This window comes from Meles meles, chromosome 19, assembly GCF_922984935.1.
Source record: "Meles meles chromosome 19, mMelMel3.1 paternal haplotype, whole genome shotgun sequence".
NCBI lineage: Eukaryota > Metazoa > Chordata > Mammalia > Carnivora > Mustelidae > Meles > Meles meles.
Genome location: NC_060084.1, coordinates 40,294,795 through 40,313,069, shown reverse-complemented (window position 1 = coordinate 40,313,069; position 18,275 = coordinate 40,294,795). Strand labels below are relative to the sequence as shown.

The window sequence follows — 18,275 nt, the reverse complement described above, 5'->3', positions numbered from 1 at the left end:
CAGGAAGTTTATAGTCGTAGCTCTTACGTTTAGGTTTATGGTGCATTTTCAGTTTTGTCTGTGGTGAGCTAAGGATTGATGTGCAGTTTTTCCCTGTGTGGATAGCCCGTTGTTGAGACACCATTTGTGGAACAGACTTCCTGTTTCTCACTGAATCACCTTGGCATAAAGAGGGTCTCATTTTGGGGGACCTGCTCTCTTGGATATGGAAATAATCCTTTGGTACGGCTTATCTTTCTAAAGTTGTAGGAATTCACCTGTGCGTAGCCTGATTCTGGATCCTGCTGTGATCCCAAATTGTGCACAGGGGCTCTTGGGGGAGGGGTGGGCGTGGATGGCTTTGATACCTTCAGCCCAGTTTCTTAAATACTAATGACGTTTTTCTCTCTCCATCTGCATTTGCTAGAAGCTGGCAAAGATCCCTGCCAGTGGACTTGGTGTGAATGTGACCAATCAGGACGGCTCCTCCCCACTGCATGTTGCAGCTCTGCACGGGCGGGCGGAGCTCGTCCCCCTCCTGTTGAAACATGGTGCCAGTGTGGGGGCCAGAAATGCGAACCAAGCTGTCCCGCTCCACCTGGCCTGCCAGAAGGGCCACTTTCAGGTACAGGGTCTTTCTCCTGGGCAGAGGGCATGGGTGCTTGCTCTTGGTTGGAGCTGTCCATGCTGGGAATGCTGCAGAGAGGCAAGTTTGGGGGCGGGCCCAGAGCACAGACACATGTCCTTCCTCCCAGTCCCAAGATTCTTCGCTGCCCAGAACAGGACTGCTCAGCAAGAGAATGCAGAACTCTGGTGGTTCTGGGGGTGGGCCTTCTCCCTTCTCCTTCCCCTCCCTGCTCATCCTCACCCCCCACTCCACTGCCAAGCACCTCTCAGTGGCACAGAGGCCCTATCCTGATTCTCACCCCAGCAGGAGCGGTCTTTGGTGCTTGGGTGTTGGTCATTGAGGGCTCTGCCTGCAGCTTGGCATCTTTCATCCCCACAGCTCTTGGTCTTTGTCAGACAGTTTAGGACTTTAATATATTTTTTTAAAGATTATATTTATTTGAGAGAGAGAGAGAAAGAAAGCACAAGCAGGGGGAGGGGCAGAGGGAGAAGCAGACTCCTCGCTGACCAGGAAGCCAACACGGGGCTCTATCCCAGGACCCTGGGATCATGACCGACCTGATCTGAAGCAGATGCTTAGCTGACTGTGCAACCCAGGCGCCCCAGTTTAGTACTTTGTAGTGAACGACCCTAAGGCAGAGAGGTACAGGAGAGTGTGGGGTCCATTATCAAAGGAACAATACTGAGACAAAGTGAAAGTTATGCAAAGGCTTATTCTATGCCAAGCATTAGAAGTCAGACTGACCGACCAGGGCCACCTCCGAAGAGAGCGACCCCCTCCTGATCTCACAGGCTGGTTTTATAGGGCATAACCGCAGACCCAAGGTACGTGGCTTCTATTGTTAAGGCGTTTACTCCCAGAATCGATAAGCGGAACCATACCAGGAACTACTGGGGCGTTTATTCCCGGAATGAAGTCCGTGCATGTAAACAACAATATGGCTCCCTGGGCAATATGGAGTCGCTCTGGCTAAGCAGGCCCTAATAGTTAAACCGGTTCTAACATTAAATTGGCCCTAACAGGAGAACTGTGAAATGATTGACTTTTTCAAAGTCCTATATTTCTTTCTGAAAATTGCCTCTTAAAGGCAATTGCCTCTTTAAAACGATTTTTCCCTTATAGCTCTGCTGTAAGCTTTTAAAGGCAGGAACCAGGGGTGCCTGGCTGGCTTAGTTGGTAGAGTGTGTGACTCCTGATCTCAAGGTCATGAGTTCAAACTCCACGTGGGGTGTGGAGTTTACTTAAAAAAAAAACAAAAACAAAAAATAAAAGACAGGCACCAAATCAGGTCTTCCATCTCTCTTGTGACACCTAACATTGCACTTCAATTGCCAGTGTCCCAATCTGTAGAACTGGAGTGATAATTCCAGTCCTCCATAGGGCAGGTCTAAGGACGAAATGAAAAAAAAAAAAAAAAAAAAAATAGCGCCTCCCGCATTGCCTGGTAGAGGAGAACGTCAGCAAATGTCTGTTGCACCCCGCTTCAGTTGGTCGGCTTTCTCCCGAGAGTCAGACATGCGTCCAAAGAGCCTTCCAAATGAACTTAGAGAAAGTCAAAAGGATATCCTGTTAGAGGTTTTTTTTCCACAGATTTAATTTTTTAAAAAAGGTTTTTATTTATTTATTTGAGAGAGAGACAGAGAAAGCGTGAGAGGGGAGAAGCAGACTCCCCGTGGAGCCAGGATCCCGATGCGGGCCTCGATCTGGGACTCTGGGATCATGACCCTAGTTGAAGGCAGTTGCTTAACCAACTGAGCCACCCAGGTGCCCCACAGATTTAATTAAGGCTGGAATTTTGTCTTCTCTGGGATAGGTGGTGAGGTATCTATTGGATTGTAACGCAAAACCCAATAAAAAGGATATAAGTGGAAACACACCCCTCATTTACGCTTGTTCCAATGGCCACCACGAAGTCGCAGCACTGCTGTTACAGGTAAGGGCCTCCCAGCCCTGGAGCTGCCGGTACTCGTCGGTTGTGGGTGCTTCATTTCCTGGCATTCCCTTTTTTTTTTTTTTTTAAAGAGAGAGAAAGAGAAGCAGCGCATGGGAGCTGGGGGTGGGGGGAGGGGCAGAAGGAGAAAGAGAGAATCTCAAGCAGACTCCATACCCAGCGTGGAGCCTGACATGGGGCTCGATCTCATGACCCTGAGACCATGACCTGAGCCGAAATCAAGAGTTGGATGCTTAACTGACTGAGCCACCCAGGACCCCTCTGGCATTCCTTTTGATTGCACTGTTCCTCCTTCTAGCACGGGGCCTCCATTAACGTCTCTAACAATAAGGGTAACACCGCCCTGCACGAGGCCGTGATAGAGAAGCACGTCTTCGTGGTGGAGCTGCTTCTGCTTCACGGGGCATCAGTGCAGGTCTTGAACAAGAGGCAGTGCACCGCCATGGACTGTGCTGAGCAGGTGAGTGGGAGCGCCCGTGCGGCTCACTCGGGCTTCCCTGTTCCCTGTGGTTAAACCACATCTGAAACAGCAGCAGCCGGCCTTTGAATCGGGATGCTGGGCTAAGTCCGTGTGCAGTGGGTTGAATATCTAGTCCTTGGTCCCCGGGTCAGAGGTGGCCTGCTCAGGGAGCCAGGACTCAGTCTTTCAGGGCTCGCTTTCGAAGGGCCGAGTGGAGGTGCTGCCCCGGCCACTGCAGGTGTCAGCGCCCTGCTCCGGTCCCGGGGCACCGGATGGCTGGTCCGGGGCTCACGCTCCCTGGGCTGGGACTGCACCTGGGGTCTTAGCACAATAGAGAATGTTCATTCAGTTGTGGTTCTAAGTCTCCCAGAGTTACTCTCTCTGCAAGGGGAATTGTGATGAGCAGGTCAGCCCTCCTTCCCGTGCTGTGGGTGTTTGCGCAGGGTCCTGGTGAGGAGAAGGCCTCCTCTCCTGGGAGAAGCAAGCCCTCTACTGTCACCGTTTTCACGGAGAGTCTTTCTGTTTTCGACTCCAGGTAGACAGCTGGTAGGCTGTTAAATGACAGGTGTCATGTGAAAGTCACCATAAACCCAGCGTACTCATAGGCTTATCATGTTAATTTTCAGTGACATTTCCTAACAGAATCAAAGTATTTTAAACCTTCCGTGAGCACTTTCTCAAATGATGGTAAGGATGAGTGTTTTTTATCGAATACTTACCATGTGCTGGGCTGGCGAAAACCCCGGGATAACTCTGGAGTGAGAGATGCTGTTCTCAGCCCCATCGCACAGGGCAGCTAAGTACCCGGCCCGGGTTCCCTAGTAGAGGCAGAGCCAGGCTCCAAGGGCAGGGCTGCTCTCACCATGAGGCTCTCTGGCGTCAGCTTTGCCTGTACCTGTCTGCTTAGCTTCTCCGCCCAGCTGCACCAGTATTGACAGATTAAAAGCAGGCTGTGACCTGCTAAGAATTAAAGATCAACTGTTAACCTTTTCCCTTTCCAATTGTAGAATTCAAAAATAATGGAATTACTTCAGGTAGTACCGAACTGCGTGGCCTCAGTAGATGATGTTGGCGAAGCAGACCACAAGGAGTGCGTGACTGTTAAGATCAGGAAGAAATGTAAGAATTTACATTCTCTCTGTGATTTTCAACGTGGGCATGTTTGGAAATTCATGAGTAGTCGCTGGTGCTTATTTAATTGTGAGTGTGGAATGTCATTATACTCACGACGGGGGGTGGCATAGGGCACCAAAGAAACCTACGTTACAGCCTCGCTCATCAGCTTGTTTTGCTACTGGTTTTCTGGTTGACTGGGATGATGCTTCCTAAGGGAATAAGGTGGCCATTCCAAGCCTCACCTTTGATGGCTCAGGCCTTCCCTGCCAGCTGGAGAGGAGCCGCCGCCTCTGGGAGATTCTTGTGTGCCACATGGCCCAGACCCAGGCCTTTTTTTAAGCATTTCCTGGACATCTGGGGCTCAGCGTTTCCTGCTACCTTTCAAGGTTTAATTTATTTACTTACTTTATTTGCAGGTATACAGAGATTTTTGGTAATTAGAACAGTAGTTGCCAAACATGGATAGGGCTGAAGTATTTTCTTTTCTTTCTTTTTTTTTTTTTAAGTTGTTATAGTCTAGATAGGGCCCATGCTCTTTTTTTTTTTTAAGATTTTTTTTTAATCTTACTTTATTTATTTTTTTTAAAGATTTTATTTATTTATTTGACAGAGATCACAAGCAGGCAGAGAGGCAGGCAGAGAGAGAGGAGGAAGCAGGCTCCCCGCAAAGCAGAGAGCCCGATGTGGGACTCGATCCCAGGACTCTGGGATCATGACCTGAGCCGAAGGCAGAGGCTTTAACCCACTGAGCCACCCAGGCACCCCTACTGATACGTTTCTTTAAGCAAATAGCAGTGCTTAATTTTTCTAAATTTTGTTAAGCTAAGACAATTGAAAGGTTGCATCTGTGCTAGACCTCTAATTCTTACCCTGCTTTGGAGGTTTTCAGACACTTATCCTTCTTTTTCTTCTACAGGGAACTCAAAAATGTACGACCTACCCGATGAACCTTTTACAAGACAGTTTTACTTTGTCCGCTCAGGTGGTCAGTTTAAGTGAGTATAAACTTTGAGTTGATTTCTCTGCCTGTGCCGTCGCTTACAACTCAAGCCGGTCTGTGCCCCTTCAGTGGGTTAGAGAAAATCTGCACTCACCAAATGCTGCCACCTCGTGGCCAACCAGAGCGTTTCACGCCACTTTCAGACACTGATTTCACTTTGTTTCGGGTTTCAGGGGAAAGACTTCAAGGGAGATTATGGCAAGAGATAGGAGTGTCCCTAGTTTTACTGAAGACTCTCTGCATGAGGTGAGTTATTCAATGCTGGCTTATCATATTTCGTAAAGCCTGGCTTTTCCTAAACGAATCCACGGTAAACACATTTCTTATTTCATGATTTCCTTTGCAAGATTTTCTAACACTTAAGAGGAGTTTGTTAGTGGGATAGCCAAGAGTACAGACTTCGTTTATTTGAGAAAGGTGAGGGGAGAATGGGAAATGGAGGTACGCGTGGAGAGAGGCTATAGGGCTCGTGATGCGTGTACTTGATGAAATGTTCAGCTTCCGCTAGTGACACTCACAGATGTCAGGAGGAAACCATGTTTACATATAGAAGGGTAACAAACTTTTCTCCAGATGTGGTCTAGAGCTGCTCATATGGACAACTCTGCATGTGGCCCTCTTCCTACGGCATCACTTACTCAGTTACAGAGACGCTTGCTTGACGTTCTGTCATAACATTAGGTGACTCTTCTCAGAAACGTGACTTTTCTCTTGTTCCTTCCAATATATGACTTGATGAGAAGCAGACTTTACAGCAAAGATACAGAAATTCTGAATCTTTGTTATAGAGAATTAAAGCGATGTTTGTTAACCTGACTCATTTCGATCTCTTCTGTAACCTTTCGTGACTTTGCTAACAGATGTGCTGCTGCATGGGAAACCCGCAAACTCTGAAATCTGCTTGGGTTCCGTCAAGCGCTTTTCCCTTGTGAGCTGTGGGACTTCATGCAGCTTGCTTCCATTTGCTGATCCTGCGTCCTCAGCTGTAAATGGGGACAGCAATTAGTACACCCCTGTTAGTTATAGAGTCATTGTGCAAACAGGTAAAGCGCTGATGTTGTGTCTGACACACGGAGTACACACGTCATCCTGTCCCCACGGGGATGTCAGAGCCGAAATGATGCCCAGAAAGTACCAAGCACGTTGGGTGACAAGCAGCACCCAAGAGCGCTGTTCTTGTGTGGTTCTTGTTTAAAGTGCAGTGCAAATGAACTGCTTGAATTGTACCGTTTCTTCAGCCAGGGAGGCAAAGAGTCACAGGGAGACAGGACAACCTGCCAGACCACAGCAGATCTGAGAGTGCTGACAGAGGGCACGGCAATCAGCCCGAGGGGCTTGGACCGAGACAACGTGTTCCTTCAAACAGGCGGATGCTGCGCAGACACACAGTCGAGGATGCAGTCGTACCTAAGAGCCCAGGGACTGCTTGCAACCCAGCCACTTCTAAGGTCACGTCCCAGTCTTAGCGGTGATAAGCGGTTACTATGTTGCTGCCAAGAGAGTCCTCGGCAAGGAGGCGCCAAGCAGGAACACAGCTGAGAACTGAAATGTACTTTCTGTTGGATTTGCAAGAAAAGCAGAAAGTTCTGTGAAAGCTAGCTGTTTTGTGGCTGAGGGAAGGAATGTGACCAAGAAAACGATCCTCTCTTTTCTCACCAAAGCTAGCGCGTACGCTGGAAAAGGAGTGCGCACCGATTCCGGCCGTGTCCAGATCCGGAAGAGCAGGCGTAGGTTTCTTCTGAAGTAGCGGGAGCTCCCTGACTACCGTGCGAAGTTTCATGACCAGATCGCGACCTCCTCCTGACGAAAGGTGCTAACTTCTGTGATGTGGACAAATGAGCAAACCACAGGCTGAAAGAATTCCTTCATTTGGGATCCGCTGAAGAGAAGCAGTTAGGTTTCATGATACCGTGGAGGCAGGCAGAAGCGCCACAGGGGAACGAGGGAAAGAGGACTGGGAAATGTTCCTTTGCAAAGCAGCACTTGAACCCAAAGATGCCTACATGCTGTTGTGATGTTCATTTTCATGGAAAGGACATTTAGGATCTCTTCTACACTATGTATGTGGGAAAAGTTGGGTATAATTCTTCTTCCAACAAAGTACAGATACTTGATCACTGCACATACGCACCTGTATCAGTGTCTCTCCAGACACAGCCCCTGCCGTTAAAAACCTCCCTTTGTTGTCACACCTGACGGATGGTTACTGAACAAGAGAGATTTGGCACATCTTTTCTTAGTCTTTTGATTCTGATTCAAAACTTACAGCACAAACCAGGTCAGAGTTACTTTCAGTTAGAATTTATTGCCATTTATTCCTTTTTATAAATTTCTATAGATTTTACTCTTATTTTTTTATGTTACTAATTGTTCTACAGCTGCAAACATGGGTTTGTCCTGAGTACACTTTCAAATAACTTTGTAATACGGAAATGGTTTTGTGCACGTTCTTGGAAATACTTGCTTATGTATAGAAGGGAGGGGCTGATTATTTTTCTACAAAGTAATTTATGATTTCTAATTTTCTAATGTGCCTTGGATATGTGCCAAATGATGGGAAAGAAGCAGTAAACTTTATGATTCTTGAGCGTGTCATGGTACACTTTTTTAGTTAATGTCTTGCTCTGGAGAGAGAGGTATTTCTCAGCCTGCTATAAACATGTGCTCTTTGTATGGGAAGATCTTCTCCCATTGGATGGATTACACATTTTCCAGTTACTGAGGTCACTGAGATATGTAAACTGGATCATTCTGAGCAGACCATTATCCATTCACCCATTTAGGCCTGTGTTAATCTAGTAGGTGCAATAACTCGGGCCTATAAAAATGTCTTAAAAAAATCAGATAAAAAATGAATGTAATACAGCTTCCTAGCCCAAACAGAAAGCAAGCACTGTTGCTTTGCAAATTTCTTTGTTCTGATTTAGTTTTCCTCCTTCCTCCTGGTTTTAAAACAAAACCACCTTACTGGCAAGTTGTTTTGGTTCACTGCCACCCTAATTAAGAAACGTATCAGCATAGCCAGGTTGCAAATACGCACATTGGTGTCACCTGATTTTTGGGGTGGTACAATATAATTTTGAAAACTTTCATGTGTATCCCCTATTTAATTCTAACAATCACCCTGATTGGTAGAATTGTCAAATGAAGAAACAGGTTCAGAGAAAAAAGGGGGTTGATTTGCTTGCATCATCAGAGCTGCAGTCATGCCTGCTTGGCAGGGTCATGTGAATTGGCAGTTACCAATATGGTTTGTCCTTCCTCTGGAGATACAAATACCTTGAATGAGACAGTTTTAGGGGAGAAGCTGCTTACACTACTCTGGTAATCAGCAGGGTAAGCCACCTGAAGCGACCACCTCAATTATTTTTTTTTTTTAGTATATGTGCTGCCGAAGCGAGCACCCACCTCAATTATTTTTAAGAACACTTGCTTTTCTCTACTTGCTTTCCCACTTGAAACTAAACTTGATTTGGTAACTCAGAAATTGGTAATGGCCAAATTTCTACTCTGTGTAAGAATGGTTTGAATTCAAAGTACTGTCAATTAAAGTAGAACGAACCACCACTCTCCATTTCCTAGGCCAAAATGTACTCCACCCCCTTTCTGTCTTCCAGAACTTTTATCTGTGTGTAGAGAACCACTTTCCATTCTTGAGGGTCTCTGGAGGACAGGACAAGGGTTTGACAGTTTAAACACATTCCCATAGGTATTTGCTGTCCAGACAGTGGTTATTGTGTAGGAGGAAGCATGTGACAAAACTTGCTGAGAATCCTCTAGTCTCCCTCCAGCATTTTTATGTAAACGAGACCTAAAGCAAAGTTCACCTCTATAGGGATTTTTTTTTTAAATCCCTGAAGGAAACTTAGGTTTCCCTAAATGTTTACTTATAAAGAAACTTTACTGTTCCTTAAAAAAAAAAAAAAAGGATGGTAACAGTTCTACTCATTCATTCATTTGGGAATGCTAGATGCTCCAACACTGACTTTTTTTCTGGGCCGCAGTTCCAAATTTCAAGTCTCAAAAACAGTTAACCTCTCAAATAAACAATTTAAACATAGATCAGCGGTATGCTAGCTAAAGCAGAGACTGGGATTGTAAACCACTTTTCCTGTTATTCTCCTGCTACTAGTCCTATTCACTTCATAAAATGTTACGAAATTCCTCCTGGGGCTGGAACCTCTAAGTAGTTACACCAAACAGCCCAACTGACAGGTCAATTTATGCATGGAAGTTTCAAAACCTAGTGGGAGGAAAGCACAATGTAAGAGATGCCATTTAAGTTACCTGCAACTTTATCAGTGAAGAACTCAGAATATTTCTAGCAAAATGTTTTTTTTTTTTAAATTATTTATTTATTTGACAGACAGAGATCATAAGTAGGCAGAGAGGCAGAGAGAGAGAGAGGAGGAAGCAGGCTCCCCGCTGAGCAGAGAGCCCAATGTGGGGCTCGATCCCAGAACCCTGGGATCATGACCTGAGCCACCCAGGTGCCCCTCTACCAAAATGTTTAACTGCTATGCTAACTGTCTCAGCTGGATTTTAATTAGGAGTCACTTCTCTTACCAACATGCTTGTTACTGTTGAAGTACTACCACCAGTATCTCCCAGTTACTGTGGTAATTTTCTGCAATGCAAGTATCACTCCAGTTCAGACTGTCTTTGGTAGGGATGATACTTGTCAGATCATTTGATCTCAATGCCTTTAGAAAGATTATAAATGAAACCAAAGCAAGGCATTTTCTTACATTAAATGCGAGTACTACCTTCAGGAAGAAGTTTACCTGGTTTCAGAACTTAGGTCTTGGAAATATTAGACGTTAAGTATTAAAGTTGATTCCTCTTAATCTGTGCATTTTAACTACCATGATGTTACTGGATGCTATTTTCTTTTTACTGAAGAGTAGGCTGGCTTCCATTTGTGCAAAGGCCACTTTCCTACCTAATGCTAATGTCACAGTTACAAAGGATATATTCATGCTGCTACACGTTTCGAAACTTTAGGTAGGAAAGAAAATTCAAAATGCAGATCTGTTCATTCAGCTATGGTATAAAAATAACTGCCCAAATTGTTCTATTTTGCATAACAAGTTTATTTTTTTAAAAGGCATATAGACAATAAACAAAGTAAACAATCAGATCACTTCTACCCAGTATGATCTGTCCTAGAACAATAAGTTCCAATCTCTAAACATCTTAAATTTCAATAATCGTCCTCTTCATCAGAGTCCATGACTTTTCTTCTGTTGAACTAGGGGGGAGGGGGAAATTAAATGAGGGTCATGTTTAATAAAGCATGACTCAGACTTTCTGAGAAGAACAAGGTCTACCTACTACAGCAAGACACTACATCTTTAAAACAGCTTAGTGTTTTAGGTGTTGGAGGGGAGGGGAACACCAGACGCCTCAGCACATGCAACCTTTCTCCCCAAACTTTCACCTCTTACGAAATGGAAGTGTTTATGGGCTCAAACACGTTTTTGCTACAACAAATGTATATTTAACACTTATCACTTAAAACAGCAATCTTTTTCTTTTGCCATGAGCATGTGGGGACACTTACTTTAACTGTGGTTTTCTTTTCTGTTTGTTGGCTTACTTTTTCAAGGATTTCTATTAAACCTTGTTCTGATACCTAGGATAACCAGAAAGAAAAACAGTACTTTTTTTAAACAAAGTGTTTACATTAGTACACTGAATGGTTTTAATTTTCCTGGGATGTGGGGGCAGAGGTCAAAAGGGAAGGGAAGGCAAGATGGGAGGTTCTATTAGTTTAAGTTGCAAAAGAATTTTGCTCTGCTAGCTTCATTTGGAGGGGGGGTAGCCATCAAAATTAGCTTTCACAGAAAAATCTGAAGTTAACGTTGTTTAAGAACACCTTTATCACCACTAGCTGACAATGACAACCATCTATACCACTGTGTTAAGTGTCAGGGACAGAGACACGTTGCCTCTGCGGTTGAGAAGTTTAAATGCAGGAGGGAAGTCACTCAGAAAAGATGAACCAGTCGTTGTCTCTTCCATGCATGCTCTTAGAGTAAAGGGTTCAGGACAGGACTGATTCCCACAGGCTGCGGTGGCAACAGGTGGTTTCAAGTGCAGGTGGGGCTCATCTGGATCTTGAAGGAAGGTCAGGCTCTCCAGTATACACTCATAATGGCATGACAGCAGCACACGTAAGAACCAAAAATTTCAGCACCTCCTCATTTGCAAAGCAAGCTTAACTTCTACCTACATCGGTAGTATTTAATGGGTATTGACAAACCTATTTCCAGTGTAGAAGCAATTAGATGCTGACCCTAAGCGTCACTGGGTCACAAACACATCAAGGTTCCATAGCAATGTCAGTAAAGGAAAGCAGCAGAGGATTTTAGGAAAGGCAATTAGTTATTTAGGATTTATGGCAGATGCTACAATTCTCTTCTCTGTAAACTGCCTCACTGAAACAGTTAACAAGAATTTCTTTAACCTTTCTGAAAAATGACCTTTTGAAGGTTTTTTTTTTGATAAAAGTTAGGTAAAGAATAGGTAAAATTGCCTCAAGGCAGTCCAAGCTTACCTTCCCACTTAGTTGTCCATATCTTGCCATCTGTATGAGGTAATTCTCTACTGCTTTAGTTTTTTCGGGCTTTACAAGTGCTAAGTTACTTACTGAAAAGAAAAAGGAGGAGTCAAAACTAAATGCATTTATAGAACTTAAAATTATGCGTGGACATTTCTAAAGCACTTCATAGACATGTTTTGAGACCAGTAAGGTAGGTGAGACAGATGGTACTACTACCCCGCTTAAAAAGGGGAAACAAGTTCAGCCATGCCAACCTCAGTCAAAGCCACAGAGAGGTAGCGGGAGAGCCAAGATTAAACTTGGGCCCTGGGATTCAAAGCCTGATGTCTACACATACATAATTGTGATGATCCATCTAAGGCTGCTTCTAAGCTGGGCTTCAAGTTACAATACGAAAGATACCAGTTCATTCTAATTGGCTTATTTTATTTTTCTACACTGTTTTGGTAATACGAAGAATTATGAACATACACTGAAACAGAGACAATAACCCCCGCCCAAGTCCCCATCACCCACATCAACTACCAGCCACATTTTGCAACTGACTCGATTTACAAGTTATTTCCTGTAAATCTTACCTAATGTGCACTTGGGAGATCATCTCCTTCATAAGAGAACTGAGCTGGTATTTTTAATAATAATTTAAATGCATTTCCTTAGGTTTATAAATTTCACATTTCTTACAATATTATCTGTATTGTATTTTAGGTTAAATACTTAATCCAGAATTAGCAATGATTTCATGTACCTTTCCCTACTCAACTAACTCAAGTAAGGGTTATGGAAGGAACTTAAAGGAAACTGGAGATGCTTACAACGGGCCCGGGCCGACTGATCCAGGACTTGGGCTAAGATACTGTTTCTCATTTCTGCTTCCCTACAACAAAAACAGGTCAGCAAAATTAGAACTATGCTGTCAGCATTCCTACTGAACATACAAAAATGGAACTCCCTCAGTAGGTTTCCCAAGATGGAGGCCTGGCACGCACGCAGACTGCACTATAGCCAGTGCTGTGCGGTGGCAGCACCCACAGTCAGGTAGAAGAGGCCACCTCTGCCCTCAGAAGCTGGCTGTATTTTATGAGTGTAAACCTACCAGACTGAAAGGTACCACCATTACCAGCATTTATTAAGTACACAGCGTGAGAGATTCTAGGAATTTGTAGTGAGAATCCAAGCAATCCAAGGACCAAAGATTAATCTGTCTGGTATGTACGTATGCATGCAAGCATGTATGTATGTATTAAAGATTTTGTGTATTTGACAGAGATAAGTAGGCAGAGAGGGAGGCAAAAGGGGGGTGGGGTGGGAAGCAGGCTCCCTGGTAAGCAGAGAGCCCAACGCAGGGCCCAATCCCAGGACCCCGAGATCACGACCTGAGCCAAAGGCAGAGGCTTAATCCACTGAGCCACCAAGATGCCCCTCTGTCTGGTATTTTTAGAGATGAAGCTGAGACCCAGGGAGGCCATCTTATGGGGACACAGGTAATCATGGCTAAGATAAAACAAGGCCCCATGTTTCTTTTTTTTTTTTTCTCTTAAAGATCTGAGAGAGAATGTGCACACATGAGCTTGTGCGCCCAACTGGGAGCAGGGGCAGAAGACGAGGGAGAAAATCTTCAGACTCCCGCTGAGTGTGGAGCCCAATGTGGAACTTGATCTCACTATCTGTGAGATCATGACCTGAGCCAAAACCAAAAGCTGGACACTTAACCAACAGAGCCACCCAGGCTCCCCTGAGCCCCATGTTTCAAGACTCTCAGGTCCACTTTTTGAGTCAGCAGAGGGAGTGAAATTATAACACTACAACTATCCTTATAACTAGTTCGGGTTCATAGGACAGTGGTTTCAAACTTAAGTAGCAAAAAAAGTTTTCCCTCAAATGAAGTCCTTTAAGGAACTTAATACACAACCAGACAAAAGCAGATTCTTTGGCTGGATTAGAAGGGGAGCTGGGGCTGGCTGTACCTACTAACCACCCCACCTGAGGAGCTTAGAGCCCACTTCCACAGGCCATTTCCTTGTTGCTTCTGAGTACTTCAACCCTGCTGTGAACTACTGCTACTATATTTCACTGAATCCGAGATGCCATCAGTTCTAAGATGCACCACAGTTTTATATGCTTTTAAGAACAACAGCAAAGAACACCTACATAAGTCTAACAGGAGACCCCTACCCAAAGCTGGGGCATCAAAGAGTAACATCCACAGTACAAGGTAAACAAAAAATAAACCGGCAACACAGAAAGGGACAGCAAAGAAGGATGCATGTATCAGCCTTGGCTCTGAGTGGAAGAAGAAAAACGTTCCTTTGAGAGTTTGAACTTCAAGCTTTAGTCTTGCAGGCTTGCTATCCGAATTTACACTGCCTGGGGCGGGGTTGGGGGGGGGGATGGAATCTCAGGCACAGAATTTAATTTTAAAACATTTCAGGTTCAAAATGTACCCAGGTGATGGCAGAAGCAAAAATAAATCTTTGGAAGAATCCAGAACGAGAGTGATCATTTATGAGACCCATCCTAATCTATGTTAATATGGGAAAAAATGTACATCTTAGCATCAATGAAATTCATGTAGTAGTTTTATTTTCTTCTTAGCACCATCTATCTTCTACCACTAAGAAGTCACGTAAGGACAGAACCTTCTCTGCTTTGCCTATTTCTCTAGATCCCGCACAGTGCCTGAGCCAGACCTGGTGCTCAATGAATATTTGCTGAATGGTAGCGCTTGGTGGCTCAGTTGGCTGAGCATCCAACTCTTTGATTTTGGCTCAGGTCATAATCTCGGAGTCATGGTATCTGGATCCCACGCGGGGCTTCAAGTTTACTGTGGAGTCTACCTGAGATTCTCTCCCTCTGCCCTTCCCTTCACTCACATGTGCACTCTCTCTCTCAAATAAATACTTCTTAAAAATATGTATGTATTTGTTGAATGAATGAATTAAATGGCAGCATCATGTGGAGAGAGGGAAATGTATTGTTCAGTAAGTATAGAGTTTCAGTTTTGCAAGAGGGAAGAATTCCAAAGACTGGTTACATAACAATGGGAATATAGTTAACAAATGAACCTCACACTTAAATTATGTAAGTTTTATATGTTTTTAAAAATCACAATTAGAAGAAAAGGTAGCATGATGAGATAAGTAAGGTCTTCATTCAATAAACCTGCTGTGTATGAGGTACCCTACCATGTCCTGGGAGTAAAATATCAGTACGAACTGCGTAACAGTTGATGTGTATAGAGCATTTACTAAATGTGAGGCACTGTCCCCGTGTAATACTCACAACATCCCTATGAGGTGGTCCTATTATGAGGCTCATTTTAAGGTAATCACAGTTTAGCAGAAAAGCAAACAAGGTCCGTATGTGCAGTTCCACACGTTTCTTTAATTAACAAATTAATAGTAAAACTATCCTGATTACTTACAGAAAAATCTCTATGCCAGGAAAAACCTTAAATTCACACGCCTATTAAAATAACTTAAACAACAAAAAAAAACCAAAACAGTTTGGTGACACCACCCTTCAGAAAGTTCAGAGCTCCAGCCCATACCTGTGCTTTGCTTCCTGTTGTGCTGCATCGCCAGGATCCTGGGAGGGGAGGAAAAAACCCGTATCTTTTAGTCGAGTAATTTCACTTAAGAAAAAAGTAGGGACCACTCTGATACTTCAGGCTCCTGCCGTGGTGGAGATCAAATTATTACAAATCATTAAAAGCTGTGCCTCACAGAAATCAATGGGATAGTTTTAACTTACTACAAGGTTTTGATAAGCTTCTAAAATCACAATCTAGTAGAATGTTTACATGAGGGAGGGGAGTCCCTATACTACGAAACCGTAGCGTTAAGAAGAATAATTTCTGGATAATAAAATTATTTCGGCATTTGGGGACGCTGATTCACTTGGCGCTTCCCGGGAGACGGTCCCCCCTCCCCGCACAGTAAAGTCATTAACTTGGGCACTTTATCTACGGGATTCGTGTTTAGAGTGTGGCTCCTCCCCGGGGACCATCAACTCCGTCAGGGAGGATGTTCCCCTACGTACCCGCAGCACTTGGCACACCGCAGACCCTCGAACAACGTCGACTACTTGGGTCAGAACACCCGAAAGCAGTCGGAGCCGGCTAGACCCGAAGCTAAGGGGACCAAGAGAGCAGAGGGGCTGAGCAGTCCGTTCCGGAGCGACGCCGGTCCACGGAGGCCCAGCGCCCGAACGCCCGGGGCCGCATGCGGTCAGCCTCGCTGTCCAGCGACCACGCGCCCCGAGGGGCCGAAGTCCCCCTCGGGGGCCGCGGCGGGGTCCTGGGCCCGCAGGGCGAGCTCCAGCCGCGGCGTCCCGAGCCTCCGCCTGGGGCCGCGCCCTCCACCCGGGCGAGGGCGGCGTCCGGTGGGGACTTGCCCGGCGGGGGCAGGCGTACTCACCCCATGCTTCGCCTGCAGTTCGGCCAGCCTCTGCTTCCTCAGCGCCTCCAGCTCCTCCTCCGCCATGGTGCGGCAGTCCGGGGTCCAGCAGCCGCGACCACGCACCGAAGGCTCTCCCACAGCGCCCCAGCGCGCGCCCGACCCTCCTCACTGCGCAGGTGCGCGCAGCGCCCAGGCATCACCAATCCAGCCCGGAGCCGCGCCTCCCGCCGCAGCCAGGGCGCCGGGAGAGGCCCGATTGCACGATCGCAGGCGGTGGGGAGCCGCGGGGCCTCTGGGCACAACCCGGCAGAGCCTTCGCGACTCGAGCCTCACCTCCTCGCTCCCGCTGGCGCGGCGGGCTAGGGCAGCACTGCGAGAGGGGAAGGATAAATGTAAAAACAGGCCGTCATCAACGACTATAATGATAGATAAAATCTGCTGGTGGCCGACCCGTGCTAGCCTCGTGTTATCTCCACTTACAGATGAGGACGCGGGGACTCAGGCAGAGTGGGCTGAGGGAAATGTTCAAAATTGCGGTGATAGATGCACAACTCTTGCATTTGCTGAAAAGACACTAAATTGTACACTTAAAATGGGATGGGGGGTGGGGATCGGGAAGAAGACAGTCGCTCTCACCCGGCTATTATGAAGCCAAATTAAAGCCGACTTGGACGCCGAGACTGGGCCCAGATGGGCTTTTCCTCAGAGGTTGGGCTGGAATGTGGCGTGTGGTGTAAACTTTATAAACAACCTCGCCCCCCCCCTCACCCCACACAGACACCCCCACCCCACAGACACCCCTACACTAGCCCAGAAGACATCCCCATTCTACTGACCCCAACCCACACAGACACCCCCACACAGATAACCACCCCAGGCAGACACTTCTACCCCACCTCTCACTCCCACTCCAACCCACACAGACACCCCCATGGCACCCTCACCCGATGGGCACACAAGGACCTGTGGGAGAACCTTGCGGGGGCAGCTGTGCTATGTGAACTCCGGGGGGGCGGGGACGCCTTTAGAATGGGGGCATTGTTGTGTGTGGAGGGACACAGGCCCCTAACCCCTTGACTCATGCAGGTCATCCACCTGCCGTTTTTTTCAGTTGAGCCAAAATATAAAATTTACCATTTTAACCATTTTTAATGGTTAGTTTGGTTCAGTAGTGTTAAATACACCCAACATCGTTGTGCAACCAATGTCTAGAACTCTTCATCTAGAAAAACTGAAAACATACCCATTCAATAACTAGTCCTCAAGTTCTACTTTCTGTCTCTTACGATTTTGACTACTCAACTTCATGTAAGTAGAATCATGCAGTATTTTGTTTCACTTAGCATACTGTGTTCCAAGTTCATCCATTTGTAACAGGTGTTAGACTTTTCTTACTTTTTAGGGCTGAAGAAAATTCCATTTTATGTATATACCACATTTTGTTTATCCACTAATCTGTCAGTGGACACTTGTGTTTTTTCCACTTTTGGGATATTGTGAATAATGCTGCTGTGAACAACATTAGCATATAAGTATTTCAATTCTTGAGTATAGAGAACCCATGTCTTTTGAATTAGACATTCACTAGACATTTTGAATTTAAACATTAATGATACCATTGCTCTAATATGTAAACAGGCAAGATTTAAGGGGGAGAGTCTACGTCTCTTGACCTCGGGGCTGTGAGTTCCAGCCCCAGGTTAGGTGGGTGTAGAGATTACTTAAAAATAAAAATCTTGGGGCGCCTGGGTAGCTCAGTGGTTTGAGCCTCTGCCTTCGGCTCAGGTCATGATCTCACGGTCCTGGGATCGAGCCCCGCGTCGGGCTCTCTGCTCAGTGGGGAGCCTGTTTCTCCCTCTCTCTCTCTGCCTGCCTCTCTGCCTACTTGTGACCTCTCTCTGTCAAATAAATAAATAAATCTTTAAAAAAATAATAAAAATAAAAATCTTTAGGGCTGCCTGGGTGGTGCAGTCTGTTAAGTGCCAGCCTCTTAGTTTCAGCTCAGGTCTTGATCTCGATGTCCTGAGATTAAGCTCTGGCCTCTGCGCTAAGTGCTGAGTTGGCTTGGGAGTCTCTCTCCCTCTCCCTATCTCCACTCCCCACTTGTGCTGTCTCTCTCTCTCTCTCTCTCTAAAATAAGCAAGTCTTTAAAATAAAAATCTTCAAAAATAGTTAA

General features: G+C 45.6%; 2 protein-coding genes across 6 annotated transcripts in view; one reads left to right on the top strand and one right to left on the bottom strand.

Annotated features, from left to right (window-relative positions):
* The window catches only part of ANKRD27 (ankyrin repeat domain 27), a 57,141-nt gene extending 41,927 nt beyond the window's left edge, over nucleotides 1-15,214 (top strand). Inside the window, exons 23-29 of one of the 4 annotated variants that reach the window (XM_045987710.1) lie at nucleotides 407-604; nucleotides 2,421-2,540; nucleotides 2,857-3,018; nucleotides 4,026-4,137; nucleotides 5,051-5,129; nucleotides 5,308-5,380; nucleotides 14,365-15,214. In XM_045987710.1, coding sequence (XP_045843666.1) covers nucleotides 407-604; nucleotides 2,421-2,540; nucleotides 2,857-3,018; nucleotides 4,026-4,137; nucleotides 5,051-5,129; nucleotides 5,308-5,380; nucleotides 14,365-14,382 — 762 coding nt within the window. In that variant the 3' untranslated portion in view covers nucleotides 14,383-15,214. The other 3 variants (XM_045987706.1, XM_045987709.1, XM_045987708.1) reach the window with 3 other exon arrangements.
* Nucleotides 10,207-16,265, bottom strand: PDCD5 (programmed cell death 5). Of its 2 annotated transcripts, XM_045987712.1 has the most exons (6): nucleotides 16,118-16,265; nucleotides 15,250-15,287; nucleotides 12,515-12,576; nucleotides 11,694-11,785; nucleotides 10,698-10,769; nucleotides 10,207-10,385 (listed from the first exon to the last, which is right to left on the bottom strand). In XM_045987712.1, exons 1-6 carry the CDS (start codon nucleotides 16,181-16,183, stop codon nucleotides 10,338-10,340), a joined length of 378 nt encoding a protein of 125 aa, XP_045843668.1. In that variant the 5' UTR covers nucleotides 16,184-16,265; the 3' UTR covers nucleotides 10,207-10,337. The 2 variants fall into 2 exon arrangements, with proteins under 2 accessions (XP_045843668.1, XP_045843667.1); XM_045987711.1 differs by lacking the exon at nucleotides 10,207-10,385 and having other exon boundaries at nucleotides 10,714-11,284.
* Nucleotides 16,266-18,275: the final 2,010 nt, after the last annotated feature.